This window comes from Ictidomys tridecemlineatus, chromosome 11, assembly GCF_052094955.1.
Source record: "Ictidomys tridecemlineatus isolate mIctTri1 chromosome 11, mIctTri1.hap1, whole genome shotgun sequence".
NCBI lineage: Eukaryota > Metazoa > Chordata > Mammalia > Rodentia > Sciuridae > Ictidomys > Ictidomys tridecemlineatus.
In genome coordinates, this window is record NC_135487.1 from 116,791,628 (window position 1) to 116,808,093 (window position 16,466).

Genomic DNA, 16,466 nt, shown 5'->3' on the forward strand with positions numbered 1-16,466 from the left:
CAACCTGGGTGCAGTGAGTGGCAAGCCTGTATTCCCAGACTAAATAAATTAACAAATGAAGGCTGGGATTGTGGCTCAGAGGTAACACACATCTGGGTTCAATCCCCAGTATACAAAAATAAATAAATTGCCCAAGTCCTCTGTAAGTTTTGAGGGACACATTCCCCTTCCATACATCACAACTACCTCTGACCTGATGACCATTCCTTTAGGAAGAGCTAATGAGCAATCTGCAAGGAAAGGATATAGGGGAGATTGTTTACAAAGGAAGTTTCAGTGGCTATAGAGGGAAAAAATACTCAGAGGTGGGGAAGAAATTTTTGATTTCAACTTTTTGTTGTTTTAGGTGCCAGGGTTTGAACTTACAAGCTGGTGCAAGCCCACACTACACCACTGAGTTCAACCCCAGCCTCTGACTTATAAATGAATTATCTCTTCCCTTCAACCTTCTAGAGACTGTTTATTTTGCCAGTCATATAGGGATGGCAGTGTGTTAGCCTTATCTTTGCTACCCATTGATACTTTTAGGCTTATTGTGTTTCCATCCTTTTGCAAAAAATCTTTTTTTGCAATGTGTGCTATCTGGCTTTACTTTCCTTCAGCCGTCCTCCTAAGGACATCGGCACCTGTTAAGTAACCTCTTTGCAACATTTGTGATCATCCTGGGTGGTTTTGGGGAAAACCCATTAAATATGTGGTTAGTTCTTGGCCTTCTCAACTTCAACTTATACTCCTGTTTTCAAGTTCTTCACCATTTCTTTCTTTCTTTTTGTGGTACTTGGGATTGAACCCAGGGGTGCTTTATTACTGAGCTACATCCTTTTAAAAAATTTTAGGGTTTTGCTAAATTGCTAGGCTGGTCTTGTGGTAAGAACTGTGGCATTAGATCCAGCTGGTGTCAATTTTGAAAATCCACTGAAAGATTGGAACTGGCAGACGTGAAGGATATGGTGGAATAGCAAGGAGGCTGGATTGCCCAATGGCTCTTGGGGAGTTTTAAGGTCTGGAGTTGACTCTTGTGATGATTTTCTGTGTTTGGAGCTAAAAACTCCTTCCCTATTTGTGGGAAGCCATGTATGAACCATAGGTGAACCGAGTGATGTTCGAGCTATTAGGCAAGGAAGCTTGGTCTTGGGAACTCCCAGGCTGAACCCCCTGATATGAGAATGCCCATACATGTTGGCGCCCAGTTCTAGTTCACTGCTCAAGTTCAAGCACAGCCTGCTTACCCTCACCCCTATCCTGTTTTTTATGAAGAAGCTCCTTCAGATCCCTTTTGCCTCCTGAAGATGGATATAACTTGCCAGACACCAATCAACCCGTTTATCACAAGATCCCTGACACACACACAAGGAGCAAGTGCCAAAACAAGACTCCTCCCACTGAAACCTTATCCTTGCCTTTGATGTACTCCTTCTTAAATAAAGAATCAAGGCCCTTTTTCAGTTGTTCAGTCCCAGTTCCTATCAGGACTGGAAGACCCATCAGGTGCTCCACTTTTTAAATCTTTATTTATTTATTTTTATGTGGTGCTAAGGATCGAACCCAGTGCCTCACAATGCGAGGCAAGCTCTCCACCACTGAGCTACAGCCTCAGCCCCGACTTTATATTATTTCTTACTAATTATTTCAGACTTTTTATTTTTCCTATGGCTCACACTGGGCAGGAACCTGCTCTGCTGGGGTGCTGGTCACCTCCCCATGCCTATGCATACCATGCATAACTGCTCTTTGGGGGTCATGCACTTGACAGTTTCTACTCAAAGTTTTTGTTTTTCCTTATTTGCTTTTTCTTTCTTTTTCATACTTTATCCCGTCTCCCCCGCCCCCCAGTACTAGAGATGGAACATGGGGGACATTCTACCACTGAGCCACATCCTCAGCCCTTTTGAGACAGTCTCAATAAACTGCTGAGGCTGGCCTCAAAATTTGTGATCCTCCTTCCTCAGTTTCCAAAATTGCTGGGATTACAGGTATGTGCCACCATGCATGGTTTCAATGTTCCTTTTCAAAGATTCTCCAAGAGTTTTTCTACTTGTGCCTTAAGTGTTGGAATTCCTCAGGACACTCCTCTTAGCCTTCCCCTGTTCTCTGGGAAGCTTATCCAAATCTATGGCTTCAACTACCACTAAAATGTTGATTCTTCTGAATATCTGATTATGTCACAGGAGTTTTGAAAAGTAATTTTTTATAAAAAATAATATACGTACGGAGCAAAACAAATTAAATGGTAAACATGGACCTAAAATGAAAAGCACAGCAAGGTATGGTGGAATTTACACCAGTAATTTCAGCTAGTGGGAAGGCTGAGGTAGAAGAATCACTAGTTTGAGGACAGCCTGGGAATCTTAACAAAACTCAAAATAAAAAATAAAAAGGGCTGGGGATGCAGCTCAGTAGGGTAGAGTGCCCCTGGGTTCAATTCCTATTACCATATAAATAAATAAATAGATAGAACCAAAAGTATAATTCTTATTTCTCCCAGGGCCCACTCTCCAGTTAATTTTTTCCTCCTATGCATGCTAGGTAAATATTCTATCACTGAGTTATATCTCCTACCCAATGATGAATTTTATAATCCCTCTCACCCCTTCATGGCATATTCTTCTCCTAAGTTTTTTTGTTCCCTAGAGTAGTACCAATAGAGGGTTGCCATTCCAATTTATTTTATTTTAATGTGGTGCTGAAGACTGAACCCAGAGCCTCATGTATAGTAGGCGAGTGCTCTACTTCTAAGCCACAACCCCAGCCCTCTACTAAGTTTTAAATCTATATATTCAACTGCTCTTAGGACATTTCCATCTGTCTCAGTTACCTAAAAGTCCTTTGTTTTTGGAATTATTCTTCCTGCAACATCCTACAGCTACCCTCCTTTTCACAGTATCATGAAAAACTGTGTGTATACACTGTGTCTTCCCAGTTCAATCTTGTCTCTATCCCACGTATCTATAAAATAGCTTTCTCCTAATTTGTTAAGTAACCTTGTTGCACAATTCAATAAACACATTTTAGTCTACTTGATTTTTTTCTTTTTCAGCTGTGGCACTGGAGATTTAACCCAGGGGTGCTGTCTCTAAATAAATACAAAGGGTACCCTAGCCCTTTGTATTTATTTAGAGACAGGGTCTAAGTTGCTGAGGCTGTGGTCTTCAACTTGTGATCCTCCTGCCTCAGACTCCCAAATTGCTATGATTACAGGTGCACACCACCCTCTCCTGCTTCTGTTGCTTTATTATTACTATTATTTTTCTGTTACTTTTAACACACGGACAAGATTGCTAGACACTCTGCCGGTTTTCTTCTTTTCCTGTTTTTGCCCCTTCTCTTCAGCTTTCTTCCCTCAACACATTCCTCAATTGCATGTATTCTTCCCACTAGGTTATCTTATCCACTCCCATGGCTCAAACAGCTATCTATATGTACACAAACACATCTCAAACCTTTTGGGTCTAATGGATATCCCACAAGCACGTAAAGGTCATTCTAGCACTACAAACTAAAAGGCAAATGGAATCATTATTATCCAGTTGTTCAAGTCATAACATTTATATTCTCCAATCCAATATATATAATATATAAATTATAATGTATATAATATACATCATAATATGTAATATATAATATATATATCCACACTACACTCTTTTTTTCTTTTTAGGACACAGTACTATTATTCTCCTCACCTGTAACTTTTCTCCTACACCCCATCATTCGCATTGCAAGCCTGTTTTGTTTTTGATTTTGACGCTGAGGATTGAACCCAAAGCCTCACATATGCTAAGCACCTACACACTAGCACCCCCTACACCACTTTTTAAAAACTCAGATGACTTTCAACTCCTGGACTCAAGGGATCCTCCTTCGAGTAGCTGGGACTGCAGACTCGACTCACCATTCCCGCACAGGCAAACAGTGATCTCTCTAAAATCCAAATATAACCGGTCCCCCCCTCCGCAAAGACCCTTCAAAGGCTCTTCATCGCCCTTAGGGCAAAATCAACTTATAAGGCCTTGTGTAATCTAGTCCCTCCCCTTCCTTACTGCTTTTTTTTTTTTTTTTTTTGGTGGTGGTGGTGCTGAGAATTGAACCCAGGGCCTCGTGCATGCGAGGTAAGCACACAACCAACTGAGCTATATATCCTCAAGCCCTTAGCGCTTCTTCCTTTAGCCCTAGCAGGCTGTGGGCAGCTGCAGAACGTACCTGCGCCACCTCCCCCCGACGCTGCCCGCCTGCCCCAATCAATTCCCAACAGTCCTTCACCATTCGGCTCAGGCGACACTTCCTTACAGGAAGCGGGTGTTCAAAAGGCAAATGATGAAAGAATGAATTCCGAGAGCGCGTCTGGGCTGCGCTTTCTGCTACAGTCCGGGTTTACAGAACGTCCGGGTGACCAGGAAGCTCAGAGCAAAGGTCAAATCCAGATCTTGACCCTTCACCCGAGTTCACGAGGCAATCCAACCCCCGTGCTATTCCGCCCTTATGTGTCATGGCTGCCAGTCCCAGTCTTTCAGTGGGTCTCGAAGTCCACACCAGCCAGCTCGGGCGCCACCAATGTTTCCATACTCAAGAATGCTACAGTTCCCCTCCCTTTACTACCGCCCCAAAGCCGTCGTCAAGAAAAACCTGCGTTGCCAGCTTGCCCCAAAGTAAGATGGCTGCCAGTGTCTATTCTCTCCTCCGAACGTGAAGCTATCTACTTCCCGCTTAATGCCTCTGCCAGGCTGCCCTTACCTAGTATGGCTGCTCTGGCTCATGCCTCACTATGGTTTCGAAGCCGCCACTAACCGGCCAGGTTCCGGGAGGCGCTGTTCAGGATGCAACCACCCCCGCCCGTCTCTCCCCTCCCCCACGCCCGCGGCGGCGGCGGCGGTGGCTGAAGCCCGGATGCGGCGCCGTGAGACAGGCCCGGGAGAGCGGCGCGGATGGATCCAACATGGCGGCGCCGAACCTGAGCCGAGAGTGAGGCGGAGGGGCGGCCGGAGTGGGGAGGGGGAGTCGAGCGGGACGGGGCGGGGCCGGGCGGGGCCGCTAAGGGTTTGGGGAAGGAAAGTGGAGGGGGAGGCGGTGGCGACGTCCAGCTTGAGAACCTCCAGAGAGGGAGGTGACGGGACGCTACCAGGTGGGGGAGGGGAGCAGCCGAGGGGGGCGTGCAGGGGAGATGGCAACTGTAGGAGAGGGCAGGGGTCGGGGCGCAGGAGTGGGAACATGGGGCGGGGCGTAAACAAGGGCCCGGACTGGGCCAGGCCAGGGGTATTAGAGAGGCCGAGGTGGGGAGTGGAGCCGCGATCTGGCCTGATAGAAAGGGGTATAGGAGCTGGAGGGAGAGGCTGAGGGTTTTAAGGGGAAGGGGGCTTGTGGCATGTGGTTGGAGGGAGGACTGGACTTTTGTGAGGGCTGTTGAGAGGAGGTGGGAGGTGAGAATTGGACTTTTGAGGCTTTGTGGAGGGAGGTTTTGAAAGTGTTAAATTGGAAGTGAGAGGGGGAAGGGCCTAGGGGAGAATTTGGGTGAAAAAAGGAGAAAACGAAGGTTTAAGGAATGGACAGAGTGTCGGGTGTGCCGAGGTAAAGAAAAAAGTGAGAGAGTAGGAGGAAAGTTTGGGAAGAAAGGGATTGGGATGAGAGATAGGACAGGGGAGCTGCTCGGGTGATAGAGGTTGGGGTTTCCCTTTCCCCTGTGGATAGGAAGAGTGCATAGTTAAGCAGCATCAGTTGCAGCCAATTCCAATTGCCAGGCAGGCCCTTAGCTTTTAATGGGGTGGGAAGGGCAAAAGGGAATGGTCATGTGGGTTTTGAAAACTGGGATTGAATGAGGGTTCAACTGGTTTGCTTTCCCAAAGTGTTCCTACCTTATTGCTCCCTTGTTTTTCCTAGTTACAAAAATAAGGAAAAATGGGGAAACTGCTAGTGAGTGTAGAGGAGTGAAGGACTTTTCTAGTTTTTAACAATTAGCAATACAAGAATGGGGAAATAGATATGGCTGTATTGGAGCCCTGCATGCTAAGGTGAAGGCTCTGAAAGTCTGAGGAGGAAGACAGAACTAAGACGGCTGGCATCTAGACAGGCCAATTAAAGGAGCCCTTTAGTTTCCAGACCCTTTTTTTTGGTGTTTAAGTGCTAGAAGGGAGGGAGTCAGTAGGCATACTTCAAAACAAAACAATATCTCTGCTGAAAAGTATATGTGTGAGTGGATGCTGCCTCAGTGGATATTTTGTATTTGTGTGCAACGGGGAAAATAGAATTTGGAGGATAGTTCTGGACTGTTAAGTGATGGGAAGAAAGTGCCTTTTTTTGGGGGGGGCTGTAACCACTTTCTCCTCACAATTCTCTAAAGATGAAAGTCAACATTAACATTAATATGGTAACAAAATAGGTGGAATAAGGTATTGAGGAGGTTATCAGAGCGTAATAATGGGTTTTCCCAGAAGTTGCTGAATTTGTATTTGCCATGAGCCATTGGGACTAGGAATTCTTGAAGTTGTTGTTTGTTTTGTGAATTGACTAGGAGAGAGGGAGCCCTGGGGATTTTGTTATGGGTTAGTTCTCTTCTTTATCTAGGAGTGGATCAATTTGATTGAAATAGCTTTAGGCTTCTCTGTGAGTTTTTGAGACTGAGATTGACTAACTCTATTGGCCTTCAAGATTTCAAAATAAAGCTTGAAATTTGACTCCCCCCCTTATTTGTTTTTGTTTTTCTGCTGGCTTTGAAACTTGTGCTAGGAAGAGACTTCGGAAATTAAGTTTCTTGCAGAGGTAAGTCTAGAACTTTTTATTGTTCTCAAACAATGGAAATGCCATAGAATTGTATTGGGGTTGATCCCAGTTGTGGGGAAGATGCCAGGGAAAATGAGTTTTCACTCACCCAACAGTACATTAAAATCTGTTCCAGTCACTATCTCTTCAGCTAACTGGATGGAGTTTAGGAGGGAAAAAGAGAGGGGAAATTAGGTGTCTTGGGACAAGCCCCCAGTTTTGGTTTATTATCTAGTCTTTTTGGTCAGCTCTGGGAAAATACTTTTTTAACATATGGAAAGCTGTGGTCTAGTACTTTGTCTACTGTTTTGCCCTTTGAGCGTTCCTGAGGCACCTTCCTTGCTTAGTAAACTTACTCTCTCTCCTAGCTGTTCAGAGTTCCTGGAATCTTCTTTTAAAAACATACTATGTAACCTGACTTCCAGATATTTGGTTACATTTTCCTAATCCCACCAGAAAGAAAGCTATGTACTCTTTGCTGTCTTTAAGATTTTCCATGTAGATTTCACTCCAAGCTTCAAGGTATCATTCACTTTTTAGTTCTTCTACATGACTTTCCTCTAAGGGTTTTTGAAAGTCAGATATCTGTGAAATTACATCTATCATCTCTGTTGAGAAGAAACTAGACTGCCATTTTCATTTTTAAGACATTACTGTTTTATTTCTTCTACATGTTCTTCCTCTCAGGACTTCTGAGAAGTCAGAGTACCTCAAAAGGAACAGATATCATCCCTAAACGGGATGAGACTGGATTGCTTGGACATGGAAACCCAACAGAATATGACCAGTTAGGAGGGGAATCCTGTAGATACATATACTCTCAGTTGACCCTTGACTAACTTGGACCTTCCTAAAGAAAAACGTACACACTAGAACTCTGGGAAGTACAACAATTTATCAGAATAAAAAATTATTCTTGGTTAATAACATATATGGCTAAAAAAAATTATTATTCTTGGGAAGCTGTAGTGGGGGGGACTCATGTATTAGTATCCCAGCCAGTGGGATCCATCTGGCAGTGTTTCAGATACCAAGACTGAAGTTCTTTATGATTCTCTGGAGGGGACCAGAAAATTCTCACTACTCTGATACCGTTCATCTAGGATCTGTATGTTTTAAGTTGAGTTCCCTTGCTTTACTGCCACAGAAAGCTGAGTATATTTTGGTTTAAGAGGAAGTTGGTCACATTCTTTTAATCCTGAAGCTGGATAGATTCCTATAGCCCCCTTCTGAATTGCTGAGTGAGTTAACTCAAAATCCCAGATGATAATTAGGTGGGGAGGGATGTCTACTAGCCTGCATGCCAGCCTCCTGACATTTCTCCCAAGGACATGGCCTTGGGAAACTTTCACTTCTGCTAAGTTTTGCTTCATTGAATAAGCAGTATAAGTCTGATCAGCAACTTAACCAGAAGGGACTACTATGGGTCTAGTTTTAGGACTTTAAAATGACCCTGAGACTAAAGAGCAGGATCCTTTGTGTCTGTCTTGAAGAGGATATTCCAGCCTCCACCTTGCCCCCCCCATCTTTTCTCGATTTGGTATTGGGAGTTGAATCCAGGGATACTTTACCACTGAGTTTTATCCCCAGCCAAATTTGATTTTTTATTTTGAGATAGGGTCTCACTGTGTTGCTAAGGCTGGTATGGAAGTTAGAATCTTCCTGCCTTGGGATTACAGGTGTGTGCCACCGTGCCCAGCTGTATTTCTCTTATTCTCATAGAACTCCAGATTGAACTAGATCAGAGTAGACCTCTGGGATGGGGCAGTAGGGAGTAGAGCATTACCCTGCAGTTCACCTGAATGACAACAGCAGTAAAGAGGAGCTGGGGTGGGATGGAACTCCTTTGTGTTAGTAGGATTTATGAGTTAAATGAGCCTATGCTTGACTGGTCTTTCTTTTATTCTGGAATATTGTTTGATAGGTTTGGGTTGGAGGGACTTAACAGCTTCCTTCTCTAGGTCTTGTGTGGAAAGTCATGTGCATTTTTTTGACCATTCATCATGTTCCACCTGGAAAAGATAGATATGGACATTTTGAGCCAGATAATTCTTTGTTGTGGGGGACTGTGTTGTGCATTATGGGATATTTAGCAGCATCCCTGGCCTGATTACATGCTGGTTCCTTACACATGACAATTAGAATTGTCTCCAGACATTACCAAATGTCCCCCGGGGGTGCAAATTTGCCCCAGGTTGAGAACCACTGACCTAGAAGTTCTGATGATTCCTGGTACCTTGACTGATTCAGCCTAGGATCTAGCACTTAAAGGTGGCTGTCCCTCTTCCCCCCCCAGATGTAGATTTAACTCTCAGGGGATTAAGGCCTATTGTAGAGTTGTATCTGTTGATGTGTGGTCATATTTTGCTCTGTTTTCTAGTGGCAAAATATGTGAGGACACTATTTCTTCATTTCCTGGGGTTTAAGGATACTTTGAATTAGGGAACACTGGAGCAACCTATTTTTCTGATTGGTTGAATGTGAAACCTGCCCATCTGCTTTCTTTGCAATCCTCATAATCAACAGCTGGCCCAAAGGAACAGGTGGGATAGGGAACTTGCAGAAGTTGCACGGGCTCTTAGGAGGCTCAGTTTTCTCCTGTTGCCTGCTATGAGTAAGAAGTTATTTTTCTACAGCACTTCCATTTGTACCCAGTGACAGCAGCAGGTGAAACGAGAGGAAGAAATGAGGGAAATCAGTCTTTTGTTGAATAGTTATTTTTCCATGTTTTGGGTGAAACATCTGGGCTTTCCAATCTATGTATGGGTTATATATCTTTCCACATACCAGAACCCATGGTCTGGGGTTGATTCCAGGATGGGCCTCCCCTTTTCTTAAGGGGATAAAGCTCTCTGTGCTTCCATCTTTGATTTATTGAAGGAGAGGGACCAGGTCCTTCCTACTAGCTCTTCTACTTTTTGAGTCCTCATTGACTTGGTTCTTATGAAGTAGCTTATCATTTTATTCTTTCTTTTTTGGTTTTGGGGATCAAACCCAGGGCCGCTTAACTATTGAGCTACATCCCCAGCCCTTTTTATATTTTACTTTGAGACAGGGTCTTGGCAAATTACAAGGCTGATTTTGAACTTGCGATACTCCTGCTTTAGTCTCCTAAATTGCTTGGGCTACAAATATGTACCACCATGACTAGCCCCTCATACTGAGCAGGTACTCTGCTGCTGAATTATACTCTCAGGCCCTCATTCTCTTTTGTAGTTTAGCCTCAGTTTCTTGGTGTATACAATGGACAGAACCGCCTATCTTATTGTTGAGAAGGGGGTGTGGTGTGATGTGGGTAGTTCTCTAGCCTAGAGGCAGCTCCGCCTGCCAGTTCTGTCTGCATGGTAACTGAGTTATGCATGTCTATTTTTAATGGGGTTCTCTCACTCTTGGACTTTTGTGAGTTTGTTTCTTAATGTTATTGCTTGTGGTGATCTCTTAGAGATTAGATTCAATTCAGTTCAACAACAGGTTGCTCCAACAAATGCCACGCTTTGTCCTTTGTGAGGCACTAAAGAAATAAAGGTGAATTTTACTTAGTCCCTCTCCATGAATTGCTCAGGATCTAAAGAGATAATAAATATAAAAGAAATATGCATAGTGTTCCAAAAGAGCACAGTAGAGGACTACTTAACCCAGCTTGGGGGTGTAGAGGTTGCATTTTGAAAGTAGCATCTGAGCTGACTTTTACAGTAGGAGTAGGAGTTAGCCATGTGGAATAAAGGGTGAGGGGCATTTAGGCAATGGGAATAACCCGAAGAAAGGTGTAGACAAATGAATTACATAGTGTATGTGAACTATAAACACATAAATGTATAATGTTGGAAAAAAAACTGATAAAGAATAAAAAGTGGATCTGGATGCAGTGGTGCACACCTGTAATCTCAGTAACTTGGGAGGCTGAGGCAGGAGGTTCATGAGTTTGAGACCAGCCTCAGCAATTTAGTGAGACCCTGCCTCAAAATAAAAAATTTAAAAAGGGGGTTTTTGTGGTGGTGTATGCCTGTAATCTCAGCTACCCAGGAGACTGAAGCAGGAGGATCACAAGTTCAAGGCCAGCCTTGGGGGAAAAAAAATAAATGCTGGGAGTGTGGCTCACTTGTCTAGCATGCTGGAGGCCCTGGGTTTGATCCCCAGGACGTGGGCTAGGAGGAATGGAATGTGGTGGGAAATGAAGTTAGAAAAGTCAGCCTGATCTTGGGTGGCTTGGTATACTGGTAAAAGGAATTTGGAGGTTTCCTATAGGTAAGGAGAAGGCTGTAGATGAGTCTTAAGTAGGAAAATGATGTAGTCAGTTGTGCATTTTAGATAGCTAACTCAATTAGATGAATTTAGCTGGGTTAAATTTGATGTCTGGGGGTCTAGAAGTGTGGCTGAGTGGTAGAGCACTTGCCTAACATGCACAAGGCTCTGTGTTTGATCCCCACCATTGAAAAAAGAAAGAAAAAAGATTGGTGGTAGGGAGAACTTTTTAAAAGAGGCAGTAATTAGGCTGGAGTGTGGTGTGATGGTGATATAGCTCAGTTGGTAGAGTGCTTGCCTCACATATACAATGCCCTGGGTTTGATCCCCAGCACCACCAAAAAAAAAAAAAAAAGAGGCAGTGATCCAGGCGAGAGACCATTGGAATCTGAAATATGGCAGTGGTGGTAGAAATGACAAGGTAGAGGAGATTTAAGAAATATTTAGAAGTAGCTGGATGAGGTGGTGCATGCTTGTAATCCCAGTGACTTGGGAGGCTGAGGCAGGAGGATCATAAATTCAAGGCCAGCCTCAGCAACTTAGCAAGGCCCTCTCAAAATAAATAAAAAGGACTGGGGATGTGCTTCAGTGATTAAGTGCCCCTAAGTTCAATCCCTGGGACCAAAAGAAAAAAAAAAATTGGAAGTAGTCTCAGTAGGAATTTAAAATTGAAACTGATTAGGTGATTGGAGCTTGTGGTCAGAGGGGTGGAATAGTATTGGGTGGTACCTTCTGGCCATGCAGTAAGTATGAAGTGACTGGAGTGCAGGTGAAAGTTGTTAGACTGGAAGATTGGTTAATGACTGGGTCATTGACATCAACCAGGATGACTGATGAACTTTGTGAATCAAATGCCAGATTATGTAATGAACATAGGGCTGTGTTTGGTCAGTGGATGTGGTTTGTAAATGACATCCATGAGAAGTTAAAAGTTGGTATATCTAGGCTGGGTGTGGTGGCACACACCTGTAATACCAGCAACTCAGGAGGCCGAGGCAGGAGGATCACAAGTTTGAGGCCAGTCTCAGCAACTTAGTGAGTCCCTAAGCAATTTAGTGAGACCCTGTCCCCCTGCAAAAAGCAAAAAAAAAAAAAAAAAAGCTGGGGATGTGGCTCAGTGGTAAAGCACCCCTGCGTTAAATTGTTGGTAGCAAAAAAAGAAGGGTATATTCAAATGATGTGAAGATTATGGGAATATAAAGTTTACAGAGTGATTTTACATTTATTTTCTCATTGGATTGGTAACAACTCTGAGGAGGGTTTTTTTTTTTTTTATCCTTGTTTTAAGGATGAAGGCACTGAGACTTTGTGATAAGTGACTTGTCACCTAGCTCCACAGCTTGTTTTTTTTTTTAAAAAAAAGAGAGAATTTTAATATTTGTTTTTTAGTTTTCGGTGGACACAACATTTTTTTTTTTGTTATGTGGTACTGAGGATCGAACCCGGGCCGCACGCATGCCAGGCGAGCACACTACCACTTGAGCCACATCCCCAGCCCTCCACAGCTTGTTAATGAAACAATATGGTCATAATTTAAACTAGTTAATACTAAACATTTTCAGTTTACCTATTCATCTGATGCAGTTTCTGTATTAGAATTAAGAATTAATTCTCTACTTAATAGATTTTGCCTGTGTTCAAGAAGTGAACTGTTTGAGGAGAGGGGAAAGCAGAGTTTGGGGGCAAGAGGTACATTCAGGGTAATATGTAATAGTAACTTTTGCTGAATATGTACTATTAAAATTGCATAGACATTCTCAGGGTAAGAGACTGTTTCTCCAGTAAGATCTGGACTCGGGCTGGGGTGGTGGCTCAGAGGTAGAGTGCTCTCCTGTGCATGTGTGAGGCACTGGGTTTGATCCTCAGCACTATTTAAAAATAAAAGATATTGTGTCCACCTATAACTAAAAAATAAATGTTTAAAAATTATATAAAAAATGATCTGGACTCAGCATCATCTGTTGAGTATGGAGAGCTCTAGGGTTTACTTATTCTTTATTTTTGGACTAGGATTGAACCCAGGAGTGCTCTGCCCCTGAACTTCATCACCAGACTTTTTTCTTTTGAGGCAGAGTCTTGACAAGTTGCACAGAATGGCCTAGAATTTGTGATCTTCCTGCCTCAGTCTCTTGAATAGCTGGGATCACAGGCGTGCACCACCATACCCACCTACTGTTTATTTTTAATAAACACTTTTAAAATAGTTAATAAACATGTATTAAGCAGTATACTGTGCCAGAAATCATGTTAGGCACTGGGAATATAGGGATGAAAAAACTAGTTCCTCCCACTGAATGGCTCACAGGTTCTTGCTCTATCCTTACAGTATACTGGGAATAGCAGCTGTTGAACAGGGATTCTGGAAAGCACTGTGTTCCTGAGCCCCCATCATGGCGGGCCTAAAGAGGCGGGCAAGCCAGGTGTGGCCAGAAGAACATGGTGAGCAGGAGCATGGGCTATATAGTCTACACCGCATGTTTGACATCGTGGGCACCCACCTGACACACAGAGATGTGCGCGTGCTTTCCTTCCTCTTTGTTGATGTCATTGATGACCATGAACGTGGACTCATTCGAAATGGACGTGATTTCTTATTGGCACTGGAGCGCCAGGGACGCTGCGATGAGAGTAACTTCCGCCAGGTGCTGCAGCTGCTGCGCATCATCACTCGCCATGACCTGCTTCCCTATGTCACCCTCAAGAAGAGACGGGCTGGTAAGGGTTTATTGGGGGTGAGGGCAGTGGAATCAGGAAGAGTTGTAGAAAACCAGGAGTGAACAGCATAAGAGTCAAAGAGGGGGACTTTGACCCTGGGGAGTTCCTAGAATCAGTTTTGAGGCCCATTGGGAGAAGGGAAGGGTGTACTTTTTCCTGAATGTTTTCTTCTTTCCCTACAGTGTGCCCTGATCTTGTAGACAAGTATCTGGAGGAGACATCAATTCGATATGTGACCCCCAGAGCCCTCAGTGATCCAGAACCGAGGCCTCCCCAGCCCCCTAAAACAGGTGAGAAGATATTACTCCTCCTGATTCCATAATCAAGCAAGAGGACACTGATCCCTTCACATTCCTGGCTTTGCCAGCTTAAATGAAAGGATGCTGTCCCTCCACATCTAGTCCTATGAAAATTCAGGTGAGCTGTTAATGTTTCACCTTGGTCTTGTGTTGCTTTCATGTATCCTCCTTTCAGGTCACATTATTAATGCTGATAAGTCTACATGATTCCTTCTGCATTCCAAGAGTCAATTTCTGCCTTTAATTTATTTTTTCTTCTCTTTTACATTCTTGTCAGTGCCTCCCCACTATCCTGTGGTGTGCTGCCCAACTTCGGGTTCTCAGATGTGTAGCAAGCGGCCAGCCCGAGGGAGAGCCACACTTGGGAGTCAGCGAAAACGCCGGAAGTCAGTGACACCTGATCCCAAGGAAAAGCAGACATGTGGTAAGGAAGTTTAAGGGTTCCAGAGGCAGAATAGACTTGAGGGAAAATAGTGTTATTAATGCAAGGCTTACATTTTCTTCCCCTGGTACTAGGGATTGAACCCAGGGTATTCTACCAGTGCACTACATGCCCCACTCTTTTATTTTTTTGAGATAGGGTCTCACTGTGTTGCCCAGGATGGCATTTGAATTTGCAGTCCTCAGTCACTGGGATTACAGGTGTGTGCCACCATGCTAGCTGCAAGGTTCACTTTGATTGTTGGCACAAAGTGAGACTGAGTGATTTAGTCTGTGGAAGAACTCTATTTTTGTGGAGATATATAAATTAAAAAAATATATTTATATATATATAATATATAAATTAAAAAAAATATATATATATATATATTTTTTCTTTTAGTGCTGAGGATTGAACCCAGGGCCTTGTGTATGGCAAGCACTTTACCAACTGAGCTATATCCCCAGCCCAGCAGGGTACATTTTAACTTTTTATTTAACAGTAGATCAAAGAGATGCTGATATGACATCCTTATTGTAGGATGAACCAATCAAGATAATTAAAATGAACCTTTATGCTAATTAGAAAAGTATCTCATAAGTATGGTGCTGTTTGTGAGTGATGGGAGATGATGGTGACCTGGGCATATCCCATTTAAGGGAGCCTGTAAAATCACACAAGAATTTCAGAGATGCATAGAAAAGAAATTGTCTTGGGAAAAATAGAGAAGCTATCAGGTGACCTGCCCTACTTTGCCCCATTCATCTTTTCAAACTTAAGTTGTAAACTCCCAACTCACTTATAACCTCTTCTGCTCTGTATTTTCTTTCCCACAGACATCAGACTGCGGGTTCGGGCTGAATACTGCCAGCATGAGACTGCTCTGCAGGGCAATGTCTTCTCTAACAAGCAGGACCCACTTGAGCGCCAGTTTGAACGTTTTAACCAGGCCAACACCATCCTCAAATCCCGGGACCTGGGCTCCATCATCTGTGACATCAAGTTCTCTGAGCTCACCTACCTCGATGCATTCTGGCGTGACTACATCAATGGCTCATTACTAGAGGCACTTAAAGGTGTCTTCATCACAGACTCCCTCAAGCAAGCTGTGGGCCACGAAGCCATCAAGCTGCTGGTGAATGTGGACGAGGAGGACTATGAGCTGGGACGACAGAAACTCCTGAGGAACTTGATGCTGCAAGCATTACCCTGACCTTTTCCCCTTCTTACTTCTTTGGGGACTGTTCCCACTACCCACCTCTGGAGCTTACATACTGTTCTGGGGTTTGTTCTCTACCCTTCCAACCAATCACACCCCTGCCTTTTTTTTTTTTTAAGACAAAGGAAAATGGAAGTGGTGTTCCCCATCCCTCCCTGCACCCATGTGCCTGGGCTTCCCCTTTGTTTCCTGTTTTCACTTAACCCCTAATGTGTGTCTCTACAGCCACCTTACCACTGAGCCGTAAGACAAATGTATAGGGAGAAGCGAAGCCTATAGAACAGTCTTTGTAAGGGACTGAAGTGAACACTGATTTTGGGTGCACTGAGGGGTTATCAATACTTCTGGCTTTATGAGGGCTCTTAAATTTTGTCTGAAAAACCAAAGGGCTGCGAGTAAGGGAGCTATGTGGAAGGTGGGACTCTGAAGTGTATTTTGGAACTTAATCACCACCCTCTTCCAAATTATAGAATTTTTTTTTAAAAAAGAAGAAACTGTGGCCCTTTCCACTCTCTCCTGGCCTCTGGTGCTGCTCCTCTCTGCCTTTTCTCCATTCCATGGCTTGAAACTGCTGCCTGGTGTGGTCCTTCCTTTTTCCCCCTTTGTCAAATCCTCTTTAAGGGAGTAACAGATAAGGACTGGGTCAGCCTGATCACCCCTCTCAATTGTGATGTGTGTGAACACACTCATACACAAGGTGGATAGAGAAGAGGCTGCTGATTAATATACACTCCCCCTGGAAAGGGGAAGGGGGAGTGTGATACTTTCCTTCCATGTTAAAGTGAAAATAAATAACATACCCTGCAGCCCTTTTCCCCTT

General features: G+C 43.7%; 2 protein-coding genes across 6 annotated transcripts in view; one reads left to right on the forward strand and one right to left on the reverse strand.

The window, feature by feature from the left end:
• Ufc1 (ubiquitin-fold modifier conjugating enzyme 1) overlaps positions 1–4,852 on the reverse strand; it is a 14,165-nt gene extending 9,313 nt beyond the window's left edge. The window contains exon 1 of one of the 2 annotated variants that reach the window (XM_040287298.2): positions 4,732–4,852. The gene's annotated coding sequence lies outside the window, so the exon portion shown is untranslated. Of the gene's footprint in view, positions 1–4,200; positions 4,380–4,731 lie in introns of those variants that run through there. The other variant, XM_005341838.5, reaches the window with a different exon arrangement.
• Dedd (death effector domain containing) lies at positions 4,819–16,452 on the forward strand. 4 transcript variants are annotated; one of them, XM_005341835.4, is made up of 6 exons: positions 4,821–4,959; positions 6,718–6,750; positions 13,319–13,707; positions 13,890–13,997; positions 14,284–14,430; positions 15,264–16,452. In XM_005341835.4, exons 3-6 carry the CDS (start codon positions 13,383–13,385, stop codon positions 15,638–15,640), a joined length of 957 nt encoding a protein of 318 aa, XP_005341892.1. In that variant the 5' UTR covers positions 4,821–4,959; positions 6,718–6,750; positions 13,319–13,382; the 3' UTR covers positions 15,641–16,452. The 4 variants fall into 4 exon arrangements, with proteins under 4 accessions (XP_005341893.1, XP_005341892.1, XP_013221415.1 ...); XM_005341837.4 differs by lacking the exon at positions 4,821–4,959 and adding an exon at positions 5,045–5,119; XM_005341836.4 differs by lacking the exon at positions 6,718–6,750 and having other exon boundaries at positions 4,819–4,959.
• Positions 16,453–16,466: the final 14 nt, after the last annotated feature.

Coding starts and splice junctions, on each gene's coding strand:
- Dedd (XM_005341836.4), top strand. CDS start 13,383: ATGGCGGGCCTAAAGAGGCGGGCAAGCCAGGTGTGGCCAGAAGAACAT. Junction 13,708..13,889: donor CCTCAAGAAGAGACGGGCTG/GTAAGGGTTTAT, acceptor CTTTCCCTACAG/TGTGCCCTGATCTTGTAGAC. Junction 13,998..14,283: donor TCCCCAGCCCCCTAAAACAG/GTGAGAAGATAT, acceptor CATTCTTGTCAG/TGCCTCCCCACTATCCTGTG.